Below are 21,565 nucleotides of genomic sequence, written 5' to 3'. Positions count from 1 at the left end.
TGAATCGAGCGGGATTCCAGTGCAGTACTGCAAAGAACTGGGCAATTCTTGCCACTGTTAATAGAAATTACACTGGGAATAAACAGGAAAAAAAGACTCATTATTTCTGCCAAATCAATTTCTTCCGACAGTTTGCATGAGAAAATACAACCTGGCTCTGGGATTCACTGCTTGCTTAGTGTAGAAATTAAAAGATTTTTCTTGAACTAGTTTGAGTTATCCTATCATTTGGAACGTATTTTAGAAAGCCAGTTTAGTTCTTGGGTCTTTTCTCTCCTCCAAGGTCCCCTTGTGAAAATTGTTTATAGAAAAAAAAATTTGCAGAATTTCTCAAATTGACAAGAACTCTTGTGTTTACCGAAGTCATCTTAAAATGTAGAAGAGGGAGACAGGCGATTACACCTGCTTTACCCAATTTGGTATGAGATGAATTCAGAAGCTTTATGTAAATTTCCAAAGTAATATTCTGTGGCCTTTTACTGTTAGCCCTGCTGGGAGGAGGAAGCCACAGTTGCTTTTTTAACTGTATAGCTGCTAATCCAAATGTCTATTATCAGTTAGCAAATTGGTTGCCTCTTAAAACCAAGGGTCCTACTGTTATTTCAGTAGGATTAATTATGTGCATTCTAAGAATATTACATGGTCGTAACAATTTTTTATACAATAAAAAGAAGACACGGGAAAAAGCAATTTTATTTTTTAATTTCATGCTTCAAATTCCTGTATGTACATTAAGTACTATTATATAAACTTGTCTTTTATCATTATTTGATATGGGCAATATTATCTCACCTGAATTTGGAGAAATACAACTTACCCATTCTGCTTAAAAGTATCAAAAAAGCTGCCAAATGAGAGAAGAGGGCACCTACACTCATTCTAAATAGACCCCCCACACACACACTTTCCTTTTAATTTACTACTGAGTTGGCTGTTATAATTAGCGCTTATCTTTAAGATAAGCAAAACATGTTATCATGGTATTAGGCAAGAAATTGCATCTTTTGCAATGAGTGGTCCCCTGGGTTGTACCTGTTGACCAAAAAAAACCCCACTGGCATTGTACACTATACTCATAGGTTACACAAATTGTTAAAAGCCAAAATTAATCTTTTAAGGTAAGAGGAACCCCTTAATAGTTAATCTTTGGGCTTAAGAAATTAAAATAATCCCATACTGCATTTCACATCTCTCAAAAATAGGAAGTGTTTTAGCAGCTTAAAACCTACCTTTTCAGTTATATAAAACTTCTTACACTAGGATTTACTTTGAAATATAGTTTACAGCAAGATCAATTATAGTATACATACAGTGGCACTTTAGCACAAGGGCAAACTTTAAAAACAAGGTTTTTTTGGACCTTTAAAATTAGGCCATAGTATAAAAAGAGTCCATGTCTTACATTCAGCAAATTCATACTAAAATATTCTATTTTTGTAGGATAAACGCCAACAAAACTTTACATATGCTACAAGTTTATTACATGTATTTACATGGCTCTTTCCTAGATACGTAAAACTTTCACATTATATAGCTCCCAACTTTAAACAAGCTTTGCAGGGATGATTTGAAGCCAGATCACTGTAAGAATAGCTTGTGCAGTGCCATAATACTAAAATGTATTCTGAAAGCTACTCGGTGAACACCGAATACTATTTCTATATAAAATGGTTTCGGTGCATTTGTTGGCAGACACCTATCCACTGCATGTCAGTTACAGGGACAATGGGGTATACTGTTTCATTCTAAATAGCCCCTAGTGCCCTTTCCGCATTCCCCACCATACAGTTCACTAAAATACAACTATACTCTAAAAAAAATTCACATTTTCTTTTGGCAGTGCATCAGATTGTTGGCATATTACTGGTTTAGGACATTAAACTTTCAAATATTCAGCTAGTTTTCAACCCCTGTATGTCTTAACTGGATGCTTACAATCACATTTGCCAGATCTCAACAAGTCACTCTGCTGATCCGTGAATGATAATCTTAAATTACTATTTTCCCCCAACAGGCAATAGAAAAAGTTGATTCCTTTACCATTCCCCAAATCTAAACTTGACTGGTTTCACTTGAATGGTTACTCAATTGAGAACACTTAGTATTGATATGAAGTACAATTATCAATAATTTAGTTATTTTAACTTGCACTGATTCTACCATCACAGTGCACATAACACACAAAACAGTTAAGTCTGATTATATTTTCTACATTAATTAGCAGTTTTACAGATTAAATTCCCTAGTGAATTTGGTCTGAGACAATTGCCAATTATCCTTAAATATGACTAAATTTAAACACATAATACTTTATCTCATTTTACACCTGTACTTTAAGTAACGTTTTAAGTTGAAATGTCATTATTTCTTTATCAGAAGGATTAAAGGAAACAGGAACCCAGTGGCTTGGTGGTTTAGGAAGAACACTTGGTGATGGCGGCTCACTAAATTTGGCTCCAGCATAGTTCTGATTAGTTTGAGACTTAAAAAGTAAGGTGGGACTTGATAAGCTAGAGTTCCAGTTTTGATTATTTGGAAAATTTTTGTTCTTCCCCCCACTTTGCATGGCCTGCCATGCAGCTGCTGATGAATTATAAGTATGTCCTCTTTCCTTTTTCTTATGAACAATCTTCATCTGGGAATTCTGATCCTTGGTCTTCTGTCTACTAAGCTGTTGTTGGTTCTTACTAACATTTCTAGACTGAGGGGCTGGAATGTTATACCTCTCTCCACCACCCATCTTCAGCTTCTTTGTCACCTGTAAGTGAATGTAAACAGAATATTGAGTAGAATTCCACTTCAAATAGTTCAAAACTTTAAGAAACTTCAGTAGCTCCAATTTGTAACTCCAGAAATCTTGGGCAAGACCCAAATATGTGCTATTCGGCTGCTTCAACTTCACTATACTGTTCACACTTCATTACATGCACTTTATTATACCTTCCTAAGAACAGTGAGCTTATCCACAATTCTGAATAATCCTCTATTTAAAAATAAAAACAGTTTAGGATGAGTCCATCATAAAATGCCCCATTACAACGGGAAGGTTTTGATACCTTTCAGTCTGCTTTTCAGATTGCAGGATTTCCACCACCTGTCCTCTTCCTTGCTGCCACGCCCAGGATAATAGATGTTGCTTTCTGATAGATCCTTTCCTTTGTCTCAATACAGAAGTTTTCATGGGCCGATCTGCTGAGTTCAGCCTAGGAGCTGAGGCCAACATCTGAGTCTCCTCAGCACACAAGTTTGAGAGAAGTCTTAGCTAGAAAAGCAAATATTTCATTATTTCAATTCAAAAACACAGGAGAAAGTGATCCTTTATATTTACTACATAAATAGTGACTACTTCCTGAACTAAAAGGCAGAAAATAAAGTCTCTAAAGATGGCTTTGACCTTGTAACTGTCATCATTTAAATACCCTCGAGATCCAGGAAACCCTGAGGAATCTGGGGAGGGGTGTCCGCCAAATCCCGCAACAAGTTGCATCTTTTTCCTAGGAACCTTTCAGATTCTCACACGGATTTTGTGACCAAAATGTTAAACCACGGAAGCATTAACTTTTACAGCCATGCCAAGAAATGGGCTTAAAATCTTTACTAAAGACCATGTTTTGAAAGTCCCACAGAATTTCCCAGTCTTTGGACACACCACATATCTGTTTTCACAAAACCTCCTCTCCCAACGTGTCTACGTCATGCAGCTCTTCCTTTGGATATGAACTCTTGACTCCTCCCCGTCTTAAAATAAGTTTCACAAGCCGTAACAAGCGAAGTCAGTTCTTAAATACAAAAAAATGCCTCCCTATCGTGAACATTAAACATTCGAGATTTCATTTGATATTCCAAGAAACCAAGTTACCGAACAAATAAGAAGCCCTCTTCTTTTCGAAAAGGTGAGCGGCCCTTCCAGACTATGTTAACAGCCCTAAAGAAATTAGTTCCCGGATCGTGAGTCATTCCCAACGCGAGCCCGGAAAGTTCGGTTCTGCCGACGGCGCTGGGCTTCCGAGCGGCTCAGCGTTCCTCGAGCCCGGCCCGGGAACCCGCTCCTCCGGGCCGCTAGCGCCCGCCCGGCCTCGGATCTCGCCTCCTTCCCCCAACAATGGGGAGCGCGGCCGCCAACATGGCCGCACCCGCCGCGCCGCCGCCACTCACCGACTTCGAACCCGGGACTACGGCGGCGGCGGCTCCTGCTCGGCGTCGAAGCCCCCTCCCCTTCCAGGGAGCGACGAGGCACGGAACGAGCGAAGCCCACGAGCACCGATGAGACAGCTGCAGGCCACCTCAGCGTCCCGACCGACCTTCCCCTTCTGCCTCTACCGACAAAATGGAGGCGGCGGTGAGCGCTAGAGCGGGGCCGGGGGGCGCGGCGGCCAATCAAAACACGCCTTTGCGCGGCCCGGCCAATGATACGTGGGCCGCCGCCTGTTGCTGAGGCCCGACGGGGCCGGGGGAGGGGAGGTGGTTGCGGCCGAGGGTTTGAAATCCTCCCCGAGAAGAGCATGTCGGGAACAACTGCCGCGGCACCGGCTGCCGTTCCTCCGCCGGCTACCAGGTGACACCGGCCTCTCCCGGAGGTGCCCGCCCGGCCTCGCCCGGCACTTACAGAACACGGCCAACGCAACCCCCTCGTGGCGACTCCGGGGCCCGAGGCCGGCGCGCCGGGGAAGGGGCGTCAGCCGCACGCCCGGGCAGCGGCTTTCACCCGGGCTGCCCGGCTCGCGGGGCCCGCGGCCCTTGGAACCCAATGGTTCCCCGCCGTGGGGAGTCAGCTAAGGGGCTTTAAGTTCCCGAGTTAAGTTCACCGAGTCGTGTACTCGATCTCTTACTGATGGAAGGTACTCCAGCAAGTTGATTTCTGAAGCTGGCCCCTGGCCACTTAGTCCTGACACTCCTGTCACTCTGTTCCCTGGCCACGGGGACTTCTTTGCAGCTCTCCAGCTTGCGGTTCCTCTGCGGTTCCCTCTTGTCCTCCCTGCCCGCAGCCTCGAAATTCTTGAGTAGTTGCCTCCCTTGTGAAGGCGTTTCCGACACAGGTGCGGATCAAGTTAATCAGTTCCTCTTTTGTGTCCCACTGGCTCTGAACTTCAGTCACACGGTGTGGCGGCTACGTGTCTGCCCACCCCCCCCCCCCACACACACACCTCTTTCTCCGAGCGCAGAGCACACTGTAAGCGCACAAGAAAAATCTGCTGCGAGAATGGGGCTCCCTTATTTCCCTTTCTGCCCAGTTTGTAAGTGAAAGCGGGGAGAAAAGGTAGAGTTCAGTTGATTATGCGACCAAGGTGCAGGGAAGAGGAAAAGGACAACTTCTTTGGAGTAAATGGATAGCAACCCAGAGTTTGTGTTTTAAAGAACACCAATTTCTATGAACATGTACGCATTTTTGTTACAGGATTTATATGTACTTTTTATAAGTCCCACATAATTCGTTTTTTAATCTTCAGTTTTTCTGCTACCATCATCCCCCACCCCTATGTTCTTGTAGCCATGGACCTTAATTAAGTTTCTTAAGAAAACCAATTTAAAAGAGGAGTTTGTTAATCAAATTAGGTTGGTGAAATGTGTAGAATAGAAAAGATATTTTTGAGCATGGGTCTTTCAGCTGCTAATCATTATAGTCAAGTAAGATGTACATAGTAAGCGACCTTACTGTGTAATCTAAATCTAAAGTGTAATCTATTTCCTAAAAATTCAAGAGGCTAGACATCCAACCAGATTACAACCAGGCTGTATTTAATGGATTCAAGACTTTGACTTAAGAAAAGACCCTTACAATATATTTTTTAATATAGTGATTTGTAAAATGAACAGTCTGGTTTCAGTCCGAGCACTTCTCTTTTCTAATTCTTTTTTATTATCATCATCCAAATATCTTTCAAATTCATCCCTCCTATACTCCTATCTCACCCTCCTTTCTACCCTCACGGATCTGATTGTGTTACTTTAAAACAACAACAACGACAAACACTGCATTGGCCCCAAATTGTATTACAAAATTAAATCACCCTCCGGATCTTACCTGTATAAACATACGGGTAATGTATTGGATGCTTGCAAACACACACACGGTGTACTGTATTGGATACTTACTCTGCCTCCCTCTGCCTTGTGCTAAATTGTTTTGCTTACATCATTTCATTTAATTTTCACAAATTGTGGAGTAGGTGCTATTTTGATCTCCACTGTACAGATCCAAACTCTGAGGCCAGTTTAAAGCTGAAAGCCACACACGAAGGTTCCAGAGCCCACCCTGTGTTCCCTGCAGCATCCGTGTCACCTCTGTGTCCTCCCCAGGGCCCCAAATGTGCTTTGCCCAGAGCAGACACTGACTGGCTGCTGACTGGGGTGCTGGGGAAGCTTGGGCAGGGTGAAGCCTCCATCTTGCCGTCTGGCTGAGCCAGCTTCTCTGCCAGAAGGTCAGAGTCAGGCTGCCCGCCAAAGACTGCCGTTAAAGCCTTTACCATGTCCCAGACTCCCAGGAGCCTCCCAATATAGCTCCAGCCTCATCCTTCATTAATATTTACCAAGTGCCCACAACAGCTCAGAACTGGAGAGCAGGAGTTAAAAATCACATCCTTTTCAGGACATCTGATACAGCCTCTGCCTGTCCCAGGCTGGGCTTTAAAGTCGGTTCCACCAACATGATCCAATTAGTGATTCTCAGATCAAATAGGAAAATGTTGATATAAACAAACAGCTCTCAGGATGTCGATCAGCCACCAATACTGGGCACCAAATGCATAATAAATACGTGGGTGTTTAATACCAAGCATTTATTTAACGAAGCTTTACCTGGTGCCTTCTTTGAGGCAGGCACTCCGCCAAGCCCTGGGAATACAGCAGTTGATGAGGCTCCATCGCAGCCCTAAAAATCTCAGCAAGCTTTTCCCTTTACCACTTTTCCGAGAGGGAAGCTGGTGTCTGAGGAGATTCATTTCCTCAGTTCTTCCCCAGAGAGTCAAGGACAGGCAGCGCCAGTTGTATGCAAACACAAAAATCAACCTGCTAACACTGCGAAGGAGTGCAGGTTCCAGACCTTGGGCTCAGACCCTGTAGAATGGAAGGTAAAAGGAGAGGATTTCCACACTCGCTGAAATCCTTTCCCCCGAGAATCTGTTTTGCATTATGTATCTGTGGGAGCTAAAAATCAACATTACCCACCTAATCTGTAAGTAGAAGTGAGGCAAAAGACATTTCTGAAAGTCCAGCTTTGGAGAACTGGCAAGTTGCAGGCGGATGCTTATTCAATTTAGATCCCACGAGGGGGAGAGCAAGTGAGACAAACACCCGAGTTTGCCAAATATTTGGAACAAGTCTCTAGTTGAACTGACTGGCTTTCGGGCTGGATCACTTACCCCGCCACGGTGTCTATCTCAAAACAAGCCGGTTTGGTTCTGTTTCTTCCTCAAGCTCATCTATGAATTCAGAGGACAGCTTTGAAGGCTTGCAGGTGTGTCAGCTGATGGCTTATTTCATTTAGGGCAAGCAAGTTCTTGGCATCTGCCAAGAGGAAAGTGGACGGACAAGCTGCCTGATGTTTTGATGTGCGTTAGGACTCTTATCTTGTTGCCAAACTGGTATCAAAACACGCGCACAGTGGTTTTGTTTCCTGGGGAAGCAGCTGCTGCACGCTCCCCAGTTGCTCACACATTCCAGAGCGGTTGCAAATCAGTCCTCAGCCATTACAGCCATTTCGGTCTAATTACTAAATGGGGCACAGGAAGTCAATGTGAAACTCCCACACTTCCTCTGACTCTGACCCAGCGATTCTCAATCTTCAGTATCTTTAAAGGGTTCTGCTGCCTGGACCCCCAGCCCAGGATCAGAATCTTTGAGGATGGGTGCTTGGGTGTTCCAGTTCCAGCTGAAGGCTGGCAGAATATGCCACTCCTAAATATGCCACTTTGGCATAATGATTATTTTGAGCTAAAGGCACTTGGAAAACAGCAGGTGCAGGAAGGGTGCTCTGACCCTCCTCCCCTTTTCTTCCTGAAAGCAGGAGAAAACGCCCCTGTGAAAGATGCCCTTCCTGGGCTTCCCTGGTGGTGCAGTGGTTAAGAATCCACCTGCCAATGCAGGGGACACAGGTTCAGTCCCTGGTCTGGGAAGATCCCACATGCCGTGGAGCAACTAAGCCCGTGGGCCACAACTACTGAGCCTGAGCTCTAGAGCCTGCGAGCCACAACTACTGGAGCCCACGCGCCTAGAGCCCGTGCTCCACAGCAAGAGAAGCCACCGCAATGAGAAGCCCGCGCACTGCAACGAAGAGTAGCCCCCGCTCACCGCAACTAGAGAAAGCCCACGTGCAGCAACAAAGACCCAACACAGCCAGAAAAAAAAAAAAAAAAAAAAGATACCCTTCCTATACCAAGAGGAAAGAAATGTTCTTATCACCAGAGACGGGTGGCGGGGGCTGGGGAGGGTGTCAAGGCCAAGAGAATTCTGTGCAAACAGACCTTGTCAGAGTAAGTCTGGAACCAAGCAGAGCCCTGTGGGCCGCCCCCCACCCCTCCCCAAGTATTGATACAAAGGCCCATTCACATCTCCTGCCTCTTGTTTATGGAAAAGCTGAAGTCTCCCAGGCCTCCCTGAGTCACAAAAGAGCAGGCTCAAGCAGCTAATGATTAGGACAACAGAGTCCCAGACTCAGTGTCTGATGCACCTTCCTGAGTTGTTTTACAGATACTGAAACTGCCACCAGAGGGCAAAAGCTAACTGCATGATGACCAGTTAGCTCCATCTTGAGCAGTACTGAAACTATGGCTAGCACAGCTCCAAGAACTGGCCTTAAGAGAATGGGATTAACACTACTGCTCATAATAATCTATATCTTTGTGGGCATCAAAATAATTGTAGCTTGTTCTGCCCATATATGTAAAGGGGCGAGACAACTGTCATCAGGGAGATGCTACATACCCGTGTCGACATCTTCCACTCTAAGGATACAGTGTCCTATGTCAGCATGAAGAAGTTACAGAAGACGGACTTTCACCCATGATCCCATAGAGAGGGAACGATGTTCTGACAAGCGGGGATTTGTGAGCAGCTTTTGGCAGAAAAAAAGCTCTTTGCAGGAAAGAGCTCTCTGCAGGAGAGAGCTCTTTATCTCTACACTAATCTTAAACCAGGCATCCCCATGCTCTACTCATCTCCGGCCCTAGTACCCCTTTTAAATCTTTTGATCACACAATAATTTGCCTAGCTTGTTGGTTCTTTCCCTAGATGAGTGAAGTAGACATGAAGAATAAGTAATTAACAGATGACCGGATCTCTTTCCTAGCTTCCCCTTCAGTAATCTCTTGAACAAACCATGTAAACAAAATAGCATCTAAATAAAGATCATGAGTCCCCAAGGACTTATTTTACTTAAAATTCATTTGGCCTTTGGCTTATTTCTAAATAAAGAAAGAAAGATCAGGAGGAGTCGACAAGCCTGCACAGGGGGTTATGGGGACGGCTCTGGCCCCCGATCTCAATGGTTAACTAACATTACTTCCCTGTTTCCTTTTAAAAACTTTCATGGCCGAGCAGAAACTTCAGATGTGATTTTGGAGGATGCTGAGTCCACCTTCTCCCCAGTTTGCCGGCATTCAGTTTAAAGGCAACTTTCCTTTCTATCAACACTGATAGAGTATTGATTTTGCAGGCAGTGAAGAGTGGGACCAAATTCAGTAACAACTCTTATCTTCTTTTAGGCTCTCCATATACTTTAGTTACTTTTCCACAGTTGCCTGCCTTTGTTCAATCTAGTAGAAAAGCATTTAGGGTTTACCACTTCTTAGGGTCTTCATTTTCCCATGAAGGCTCCGCATCACATAAAACATATTAAATAGACTTGAATGTGTCTACCTTGTTAGTCTGCTTTACATCAATTTAATTCTCAGGTCCAGCTGAAGAGCTTACGAAAGTGGAAGTCAAGTTTTGCCTACCGTGCATCTCATTCCAGTGTCTCACTCTGGTTGACAGCTCCTGCTCTAAGTTTCTCTAAGGGCAGTCCCCTAGCATGGGGATGTATGTGTGAAGGGGACCCCCTTTGTCCTCCATAATCCTCAAAGGTGGTGATCACACAAACAACTGGAAAAAGCGAGAAACTAGCTCCTGAACACCCAGAGGTACTTAGATTAACTTCGTAAAGTGTTTGTCTCACAAGTGGACTCCAGGCTCTACCAGCAAGCTCCCTGCTAGTCCATTGAGCCAAGCTGTCCATTCCTTGGCCCACTGCAGGGGCTGAGCTCCCAGTCCTTCAGGTCAGAAGCTGTGTGAACAGCGAGATGGGAAGCAATGTTTAGAAGAACAACCAAAACAGGTTCAGACGGGCAACTGGATTGATAATAAGAGGAAATCTGGGACACTCACTGAAAAAAAATAGTGGGAGATGAGAGCTATCTACTTATATTGGGTTAGCCAAAAAGTTCACTCAGGTTTTTCCGTAACAACTTACGGAATATATAAGATCATGACAATACCTGTCTCCCAACTAGTCACGCCCAGGGCATGAGGAAGAGGCACACAATCCTCAGCTCAGAAGTCGTTGGAGTCGCTAAAGAGAATCGGATGAGATACGAGCCCCCTCCAACTCTCACACCATGTCTGCTCAGCTTGACAATCTCTGAATTCCTGCAGACATCTTGCCTTGTCACTTTCTACTTTGTGTTGCTTTGTACTGTAGCACCTACCACTTTTTTCTTTTTAATTTTTTAAATTTTTGTCTGTGTTGGGTCTTCGTTGCTGCGTGCGGGCTTTCTCTAGTTGCGGCGAGCGGGGGCTACTCTTCATTGCGGTGCGTGGGCTTCTCATTGTGGTGGCTTCTCTTGTTGCAGAGCATGGGCTCTAGGTGCGTGGGCTTCAGTAGTTGTGGCACGCGGGCTCAGTAGTTGTGGCTCACGGGCTCTAGAGCACAGGCTCAGTAGTTGTGGCGCACGGGCTTAGTTGCTCTGTGGCATGTGGGATCTTCCTGGACCAGGGATGGAACCCGTGTCCCCTGCATTGGCAGGCAGATTCTCAACCACTGTGCCACCAGGGAAGCCCCACGTAGCACTTTTAACACATTCCAAATCTACACTATCAGAGTGCTTTCACAAGCATTATTACAATCTTGGCATTAGCTCTACAGGAGAGGTGTTATTACCATTCTACAGATGAAGAAACTAAGGCTCAGAGAGACTTTTTCAAGTCAGCAACAAAGATCTTCTCTCTTAAACATTTTTATTGGAGTTTATCTTGTTACATAAGTAACGTGTGTTAACTGTAGAAGAGGCGGATAAACAAAAAAAAATAATAAAATAAAATAAAACATCTTGCCTCCCAGATAAGCACAGAGATAAGACTTTCAGAGGATGTCCTTCCAGCCTTTTTTCTATACTGAGAAGCAGTATGGAGTGGTAAGAGCACAGACTCCAAAGCCTGTCCAGAGTCAAATCTCAGCTCTGTGACTTACTGGCATATGACCTTGGCAGGATTTTTAACCTCTCTGTGCTTTAATTTCCTCATCTGTAAAATGGGGATAATACAATACCTAATAGTTAGTGTAGGGAATTAACTAAGTCAACATCCTTGAAGTACTTAGAACAATGCCTGGCACATAGAAAGTCCTTGTTATTGAGCTTTTTTTTTTCTTGTTATAAGAGTGGTAATAAATGGCATATGTTCTTTTGTTATGACTTTTTTTTCACTTCTTAAACTCAATATATTGTGAACGTGTTTCTGTGTATATATACATGCCTACATGGTTGTTAACAGTGTTTATGTTGTGATCATCTGTCGTTAATTTCACCAACCCCCCCCCCCACTGTTGCTTGCAATCTTTTGCTATTACGTGCTGAGTTGAACATCCTTATAGATAAATCTTCACTTCCTTAAATAAATTTTCTTTAAAATAAATTCCCTTTAAATAAATTCCTAGAGATGAAATTACTAGAGTAAATATATAGGTAAGACTTTTAATGTATGCCCCCAACATCAGGGTAAAATTGAAGTCTCAGGCTTCCAGCTTTGAGATACTATTCTCCCTCCTTGTTATCTTTATTTTTTATTTTTTTAAATTTATGGCTGCATTGGGTCTCCGTTGCTGCATGCGGATTTTCTCTAGTTGCGGCGAGCGGGGGCTACTCTTCGTTGTGGTGCTCAGGCTTCGCATCGCGGTGGCTTCTCTTGTTGCGGAGCACGGGCTCTAGGCACAGGGCCTTCAGTAGTTGTGGCACATGGGCTCAGTAGTTGTGGCTAGCGGGTTCTAGAGCGCAGGCTCGGTAGTTATGGCGCACGGGCTTAGTTGCTCCACGGCATGTGGGATCTTCCCGGACCAGGGCTCGAACCCGTGTCCCCTGCATTGGCAGGCGGATTCTTAACCACTGTACCACCAGGGAAGTCCTCCCTCCTTGTTATTTATGGCTGCTTCTGTGACATTGGGTCTGTAAGAGGAGTTAGTGCATTTACACAGAAGGGAAGTAGTCTAAAGAATCTGAAAAGGTTTTTTAAAGATGGCATGTTATATGTGGCCCCTTTAAGAAATATGCCTGTGAGACAGTTCTTTCTTCAGGGAACATGATGCTAATAAGGTCTACTTACTCAGCACAGTTGACAGCCTCCATAGTCACCGATTTGGCAGTTAATGAGCTACAAACATCTGGAATTTTCCACTGACTCACGTGGCTGATGTTCTCTGGCTGATTGCATAGGTTTGGGAAGAGACTGAGCTTCAAGCTTCCATGGCCCAAGAGCTTGTGTTTTGCCACAGCACAAAAGACATAGCGACATAGCTTTAATAGGCGATTAACACTTTGGCCTAGTTGACACCATGGTGTGACTACACAGCACCAAGGAATCTCCACAGCTTCTAATGCGTGGGGAAGTGACATATCTTCCCCAAGGACAGTCTGGTCTCTTGACTCCAGTTCACCATGGCTGAATTTTCATACCGTCTCCTTGCCTTTAATTGATAGATCTTTATTTTATTTTGTTATAAGTGTTACCTTGTGCAATTCAAAGTTATGTCCTTTTGCATATTCCAAATGTACCCCTCATTAGATAATAAGGGGTAAGTATTGACCACTTTACAATGAGCAAGACAGTGTACTAAGCAATTTATACGCATTATCTTATTTAATTCTCAACAGAATCCCCCTAAGGTAAGTAATGTTATTATCCCCATTTAACAGATGAGAAAATTGAGATTCAGAGAGATAGGTTAAATGATTTTCTCCAAATCACACGCAGAGAACTCACACCTGGGTCAATGAGATACAAAAACCTCTGCTTTTAGCCTGCTACACTGACCTAGTCTTCAGGGTCTGTACTTCTAGAAAATGCTCAGAATACAGCTTGCTCTGGAATGGAAGGTAGCCACCCTTCTGAGTCCAGGCTATCATCAGCCTAGTAAACTTGCACATATATTCTTAACGCCAATTAGAAAGGAAGCAAAGAAAAACTAGACTATAAATATAGTCTCCCATACGTGGGGTTATTTTCAGAGGGATCCTGCCCACAAGGGTATTCCTGCAGTGAAAGCGTACTGCTAAGAGGCAGCAGCTGAGGGAGCCTCTGCAGGAGCCAGCCTAAGGAGGAGCACAGCCCACTGCAAAGAAATTACAGCCAGGTGAACTCACGAACAGGAGTTCCTGAAGGACCCCCCAAAGTGCCCAAGAGCAAAAGAGGCAGCTTTTGATATTCATCAAGCCAGGAAAACATGAAGCCATCTGACAAGAGCTCTGATCCAGAAGGAACTTTCCTTCTCTCCTTTACACTTCTTCCTCTGTGACTGAAATCTCAGAGATGTCAAAAGCTATATAGTTAGCAAGCTGCAGAAGGAGAAATAAGGAAGAAGAGAGCATCAACTCTCAACCAAGTTCAGAGTTCTGATTATAACCGGGACTGACCAGTTTTAATTACTGAGTAAAAACTGAGTTTAGGATCGCGCTGCCGGCGTGCAAGATGGCGGTGAAGAAAGACAAGAAGCCTAAGAAGTCAACCTGGAAGTTTAATTTGGACCTTACTCATCCAGTGGAAGATGGAACTTTTGATTCTGGAAATTTTGGTACCTTCCCTAGTGAATATCTAGGGTTTTCTTCCCTAGTGTGGCATTTTTTTCTGTTTTAAAATAGGAACAGTTTCTACGGGAGAAGGTTAAAGTGAATGGAAAAACTGGAAATCTTGGGAATGTCGTTCACATTGAACCCTTCAAGAATAAAATCACAGTTGTTTCTGAGAAAGTTCTCTAAAAGGTATTTGAAATACCTTACCAAGAAATACCTTCAAAAGAACAATCTTCGTGATTGGCTCCGTGTGGTTGCATCTGACAAGGAGACTTATGAACTTCGTTACTTCCAGATTAGTCAGGATGAAGATGGATCCGAGTCTGAGGACTAGATGAAGCCGTCCCTTTCAGGGCTTTGCTTGCTCACAAAACAAATGAAGTATACAAGAGAAACATCTTGAAGTGGACCTTCAGTTTATCAGTGAATAAAAAAAATTACTCTATGTTAAGCATTCATCTCTTTGATTTAAGTGTATGCTGTTTATATGGTGCTGGCTTTCCTTTAATACTTTTTTATAAAAATTTTTGTTGGAGTGTAGTTTATTTACAATGTTTTGTTGGTTTCAGGTATACAGCAACGTGAATCAGTTATACACATGCACTCCTTTTCTTTTTTAAGATTCTTTTCCCATATAGGCCATTACACAGTATTGAGTAGAGTTCCCTGTGCGATACAGCAGGTTCTTATTAGTTATCTGTTTTATGTATAGTAGGATGTACATGTCAGTCCCAATCTCCCAGTTTATTCCCCCCAACCACCGCCCTTATCCCCTGGTAACCATAAGTTTGTTTTCTACATCTGTTCCTCTACTTCTGTTTTGTAAATAAGTTCATTTGTACTCCTCTGTTGTTGTTTTTTTTAATACTTTCTGTAAGCAGTATTTAAATAGCCTATAGCTAGTGGAATTTCTTCCAGGATTTCTGAAGTGTAATACTTTTACAAATGTCCTTCAGTTAAAGTATATAGTGAAAAAATGAAGCACAATTTTGGGTATAACTTTATATAATAAAATATTTAAATTCTCTTGACAGTCTCAAAAAAAAAATGAGTTTAAAATTTAAAGTGACCACAGAATTCTATTACCCCAAAGAAAGGACGGTAATATAAAATAACAACTGGTGTAACACAGACAACATCCAATCAGACATTTGACCAATCAAAATTAGACAGCCAGTAGGGCCATTGGCTAAATGTCAGTCCTGCCTACGAGTAAGCGAAAAGGTCACTTCCCCATGAAAATGGGTGTTTTGACTGGAAAAGAACTATCAACCTGAACAGATTTAAAAGAATAAGTTTATGTACCTAATAACAGACAATCAAATGTATGAAGCAAAAATTGATAGAACTGAAGGGAGAAATAGATATTTCTACAACAATAGTTAGAGACTTCAATATGCCATTCTCATTAAAAGATAGAACAACCAGATGGAATATAAGTAAAGAAATAGAGGACTTGAACAACACAATAAACCAACCAGATCTAACACATATACAGGACACTCTACCCAAGAACAGCACACACATTCTTCTCAAATGCACATGGGACATTCTCCAGTATAAACCATACTTTAGGTCACAAATTAAGTCTAAATATATTTTAAAATATGGATATCATTTAAAGTGTCTTCTCTGACCACAACAGGCTGAAGTCAGAAGTCAATAACAGAAGGAAAACTGGAAAAATCACAAAATTGTGGAAATTAAACAACACACTCTTAAAACAATCAGTGGGTCAAATATGTCACAAGGGAAATTAGAAACTACTTAAAACCAAATGAAAATGAGAGTCCAACATCCCGAAACTTTTGCAATGCAGCAAAAACAGTGCTAAGGGAGAAATGTGTACGTATAAACACACTAAAAACAAGAAATATCTCAAATCAACAATCTAGCTTTACTACTTAAGGAACTAGAAAAAGAACAAACTAAGCTCAAAGGTAGCAGAAGAAAGGCAATAATAAAGAGTCAAACAGAGATAAATAAAATAGAGAATAGAAAAACAACAGAGAAAATCAACAAAAGTTGGTTCTTTAAAAAGAAGTTCAACAAAATTGACAAATTAGCGATATTGACTAAGAAAAAAAGAGAGGATCAAATTACTCAAAATCCGGAATGAAAGTTGAGACATTACTACCAATTCTACAAAAATAAAAAGATTATGAGAGCACTATGAACAACTGTACTCCAACAAATTGGATAACCTAGATGAAATGGAAGCATTTCTAGAAACATATAACCTACCAAGACTGAGTCAAAAAACAATGGAAAATCTGACTGGACCTATAATTAGTAAGGAGATTAAATCAGTAATCAAAATCTGACAAAGAAAAAGCTTTGGCCTAATGGCTTCACTGGTGGATTCTACCAACATTTAAGAAGAACTAACACCAATCCTTCTCACAATTTTCCCAAAAATTGAAGAGGAGGGAACATTTCCTAACTCATTTTATAACACTCTGCTACCAAAGCCAACAAAGACACGACAAGAAAACAAAACTACAGGGCTTCCCTGGTGGCGCAGTGGTTGAGACTCCGCCTGCCGATGCAGGGGACGCGGGTTCGTGCCCCGGTCCGGGAAGATCCCACATGCCGCGGAATGGCTAGGCCCGTGAGCCATGGCCGCTGGGCCTGTGTGTCCAGAGCCTGTGCTCCGCAACGGGAGAGGCCACAACAGTGAGAGGCCCGTGTACCGCAAAGAAAAAAAAAGAAAAAGAAAACTACAGACCAATATCCCTTATGAATATTAATACAAAAACTCTCAACAAAATACTATCAAACTGAATTCAACAGCATAGTAAAGGGATTATACACCATGATCAAATGGAATTCATTCCTGATATGCAAGAATGGTTCAACATACAGAAAATTGATCAATGTAATACACCACTTAAATAGAATGAAGGTAAAAACCACATGATCATTTCAACTAATGCAGAAAAAGCATTTGACAAAATAAAACACTCAAAAAGCTAGGAATAGAAAGAAACTACCTCAACATAATAGAAGTCATGTATGAAAAACCCACAGCAGACATCATGCTCAATGGTGAAAGAGTGAAAGCTTTTCCTCTAAGAACAGGAGCAAGGCAAGGATGCTCAGTTTTGCCATTTCTATTAAACATAGTCCCGGAGTCCTATACAGTGCAATTAAGCAAGAAAAAGAAATAAAAGTCATCCATATTGGAAAAGAAGTAAAATTATCTATTTGCAGATGATATGATTTTATATGTAGAAAACCCTAAAATTCCACCAAAATCAATTAGAACTAATAAACAAATTTGACAAAGTAGCATAATAAAAAGTCAGCACCCCCAAATCAGTTGCATTTCTATAAACTAACAATGAACAATATGAAAAGGAAATTAAGAAAACAACTCCATTTATAATAGTATCAAAAAGAATAAAATACTTAGTAATTAATTTAACCAAGGAGGTGAAAGTCTTGTTCAATGAAAACTAAAATAAAAAATTTTTAAACGCTAGAAGAAATTAAAGAAGACATAAATAAGTGGAAAGTCACCAATGTTCATGGATTGGAAGACTTAATATTGTTAAGATGTCAATACTACTCAGTGATCTATACACTCAATGCAATCCCTATCAGTAACCCAATGACATTTGTTTTCAGATAGAAAAATCCATCCTAAAATTCATATGGGTCCCAAGGGACCCTGAATAGCCAAAAGCAGCTTGAAAACAGAAGAAGAAAGTTGGAGTCTCACACTTTCTGATCTCAATACTTACTGCAAAGCTACAGTAATCAAAACAATGGGAAACTGGCATAAACATAGACACACAGATCCATGGAATAGAATAAAGAGCCTAGAAATAAACCCTCACATATATGGTCACGTGATTTCCAACAAGGGTGCCAAGACCATTCAGTGGAGAGAGGACAGTCTTTTCAACAAATGTGCTAGGAAAACTGAATATTCACAAGCAAAAGTATGAAGTTGGACTCTCATTTTTTTTTTAAAAGAACCTTACTCTTTTTTTTTTTTTAAATATCCTCAAGGTATTTATTTATTTATTTATTTATTTATTTATTTATTTATTTTTGACTGAGTTGGGTCTTCTTTGTTGTGCATGGGCTTTCTCTAGTTGCAGTAAGCGGGGCTACTCTTCGTTGCAGTGCATGGGCTTCTCATTGTGGTGGCTTCTCTTGTTGCAGAGCCCCGGCTCTAGGTGCGCAGGCTTCAGCAGTTGTGGCTCAGGGGCTCTAGAGCACAGGCTCAGTAGTTGTGGCACACAGGCTTAGTTGTTCCGCGGCATGTGAGATCTTCCCGGACCAGGGCTCGAACCTGTGTCCTCTTCATTGGCAGGCGGATTCTTAACCACTGTGCCACCAGGGAAGTCCCTGGACTCTCATTTTATCCCATATACAAAATAATAACCCCAGGGCTTCCCTGGTGGCGCAGTGGTTGAGGGTCCGCCTGACAGGGCTTCCCTGGTGGCGCAGTGGTTGGGAGTCCGCCTACCGATGCAGGGGACATGGGTTCATGCCCCGGTCCGGGAAGATCCCACATGCCGCGGAGCGGCTGGGCCCGTGAGCCATGGCCGCTGAGCCTGCACGTCCGGAGCCTGTGCTCCGCAACGGGAGAGGCTACAACAGTGAGAGGCCCGCGTACCGCAAAAAGAAAAAAAAAAACACAAAAAAACCCAAATGCATCAAAGACCTAAACATAGGAGCTAAAACTCTTAAGGAAACATGACACAAGATTTAGATTTGTCAGTGATGTGTTGGATTATGACACCAAAGACACAGACAACAAAAGAAAGGTTGAGCAAATTGGACTTCATGAAAACTAAAAACTTTTGTGCCTCAAAGGACACTATCAACAGAGTGAAATGGCAACCTATGGAATGGGAGAAAATATTTGCACATCATATATCTGATAAGAGATTAATATCCAGAATATATAAAAAAACTCCTAGAAACCAACAACGACAAAATGACCCAATTCAAAAATGGGCAAAGAAGTTGAATAGATATTTCTCCAGAGAAGATATACAGATTGCCAATAAGTATATGAAAAAGATGGTCTACATCACAAATCATTAGGGAATTGCAAGACAAAACCACAATGAGATACCTCTTCACAACCATTAGGATGGCTATTATAAAAACAAAAACAGAAAAGCAAAAAATAATAAGTGTTGGTGAGGATGCAGAGATATTGAAACCCCTGTGCATTGCTGGTAGGAATGCAAATTGGCATGGCCACTGTGGAAAAGAGTATGATGGCTCCTAAAATAATTAAAAATATAATTACCATACGGTTCATCAATTCCACTTCTGGGTACATACCCAAAAGAATTTAAAGTGGGGTCTCAGGAACTTCGCTGGCGGTCCAGTGGTTAAGACTCCTCGCTTCCACTGCACCGGGTGCAGGTTCGATCCCTGGTCAGGGAGCTAAGATCCCACATGCCCGCGGCATGGCCAAAAAACAGATTATTTTTTACACCCCTGTTCACAGCAACATTATTCAAAATAGCTAAAACATGGAAGCAACTCACGTGTCTATTGATGTGTGAATGGGTAAGCAAAATGTGGCATATACATACGATAACACTATTCCACCTTAAAAGGGCAGGAAATTTTGACAGATGCCACAACATGGTTGAAACTTGAAGATATTATGCTAAGTGAAATAAGCTAATCACCGAAAGATAAATACTGTATGATTCCACTTATATGAAGTTCCTTGAGTAGTCAAACTCATAGAGACAGAAAGTATAATGGTGCTTACCAGGGGCTGGGAAGAGGGAGAATGGGGAATTATTGTTTAATGAGTATAGAGTTTCACATGATCTTGTGAACTATACTTCAATAAAAACAAACAAACAAAAAGTGCATATAGAGTTTCAGTTTTGCAAGATGAAAATGTGCTGGAGATGCTGATGGTAGCACAACTCTATGAATGGACTTAATCACTGAACTACACACCTAAAAACGGTTAAGTCGGTAAATTTTAAGGTATGTGAATTTTACCACAGTAAAAAAAAAAAAAAAAAAGAAGAAGAAGCAAAAAAGTAAAATAAAGATACTTCCTTATAGCATGGATCTTCTTTTTCAACATACTATGATACTGAGACCTATCCCTGACATATGGGGTCTGGGGCAAGGGTGCAGACGGAGACCCACATATCGTTTGTGTAATTATTTAAATGGGACAAACTAAAAATCATTTAAATAAAAGATGTCCTATCTTAGTACCTTGTCAAATTTACATTCGTAACGACAAAATCAACCACAGACCTTCCTGTCATTTGGATGCGATTGCCCTATGTTTCAAGATCACAGGGCAAGAGATTTGGAAAGCGTTTCCCTGGGGCCTGAACAGTGTTAATCATTAAGAGTGGATGTTGAGGGTTGTCTTGTACCAGCACTGGATGCCGGAAGTGCCCATGTGTTCTTGCCATGCAAAGCAACCCGTATGAGCAGACAGTCCTGGAACTCCGATGACTGGCAAAATTAGGTTTATTTAGATAGTCCGGTTTTCATTCCTGTGTTCATTCATTTTGAGATAGGATGATAATCACCTGTTCATGTATTTCATTCTTAACAATTCTTTTTGTAATTTGATTTTGAGCTTTCGTTTTTTTCTCTTATTCAATAAATAAGAAAGAAGCTCAGGGTCTTCCCATGATTGCGATAAGGAGTCAGCCCGTCATTTCAATGCTGGATGTGGGGAAGGATCCACTTCCAAAGTCACTCACCTGGCTGTCCACAGGCCTCAGGTTCTTCCTGGCTGTTGGCTGAAAACTTCGTTTCCTTGCCACGGGAGCTTCTCCGCAGGACAGCACACCGTACGGCAATATTTTCCTTCAGGGTGAGTTGAAGTGGGAGAGCAAGCAAGATGGAAGTCACAGTCTTTTTCAACCTAGTCTCAGAAGTAACATCCCACCGCTGTTTTCGTATTGTGGTAAAATATACACAACATAAAATTGACCAACTTAACCACTTTTAGGTGTACAGTTCAGTGGCATTAAGCGCATTCACACTGGTGGGAAACCATCACCACTACCCATCTACAGAACTTTTTCATCTTCCCAAACTGAAACTCTGTTCTCATTAATCACCAACTCCCCATGTTCCCCTCCTCCCAGCCCCTGATAACCGCCATTCAGGTTTCTGTCTCTATGATTTTGACGACTCTCGGTACCTCATTGAAGTGGAATCATATATTTTCCCTCTGTGTCCAGCTTATTTCACTTAGCATAACATCATCAAGGTTCATCCATGTGGTAATATGTATTAGAATTTCCATTCTTTTTTAAGACAGTAATATTCCACTGGTAAGGATAAACCACATTTTCTCTATCCATTCTCCTGTAGATGGACATTTGGGTTATTTCTACCTTTTGGCTATTGTGAATAATGCTACTATGAGCATGCGTGTAACAACAATCTGTTCAAGTCCCTGCTTTCAACTATTGTTTTGTAGCCACAAGTGGAATTGATGAACCGTATGGTAATTATATTTAAAGAATTTTCAGGAACCACTATTCTGTTTTCCATAGCAGCTGCAC

General features: G+C 42.0%; 1 protein-coding gene and 1 pseudogene across 2 annotated transcripts; one reads left to right on the top strand and one right to left on the bottom strand.

Moving 5' to 3' along the window:
- Positions 1-704: 704 nt before the first annotated feature.
- PNRC2 (proline rich nuclear receptor coactivator 2) lies at positions 705-4,487 on the bottom strand. The gene is made up of 3 exons (XM_079943285.1): positions 4,156-4,487; positions 3,057-3,262; positions 705-2,758 (listed from the first exon to the last, which is right to left on the bottom strand). The coding sequence occupies exon 3, from the start codon at positions 2,738-2,740 to the stop codon at positions 2,321-2,323; it is 420 nt and encodes a 139-aa protein (XP_079799411.1). The 5' UTR covers positions 2,741-2,758; positions 3,057-3,262; positions 4,156-4,487; the 3' UTR covers positions 705-2,320.
- Positions 4,488-13,929: 9,442 nt separating this feature from the next.
- LOC307195793 (ribosomal protein eL22-like 1) lies at positions 13,930-14,364 on the top strand (annotated as a pseudogene). The gene is made up of 2 exons: positions 13,930-14,031; positions 14,100-14,364. The product of its transcript is annotated as a ribosomal protein eL22-like 1 (transcript).
- The last annotated feature ends 7,201 nt before the right edge of the window (positions 14,365-21,565 follow it).

The sequence above is a fragment of the Stenella coeruleoalba genome (assembly GCF_951394435.1).
Source record: "Stenella coeruleoalba genome assembly, chromosome: 1".
Classification (NCBI taxonomy): domain Eukaryota; kingdom Metazoa; phylum Chordata; class Mammalia; order Artiodactyla; family Delphinidae; genus Stenella; species Stenella coeruleoalba.
The sequence above is the reverse complement of the archived record's forward strand: the minus strand, read 5'-3'. Positions and strand labels throughout refer to the sequence as shown.

Coding starts and splice junctions, on each gene's coding strand:
- PNRC2 (XM_079943285.1), bottom strand. CDS start 2,740: ATGGGTGGTGGAGAGAGGTATAACATTCCAGCCCCTCAGTCTAGAAAT.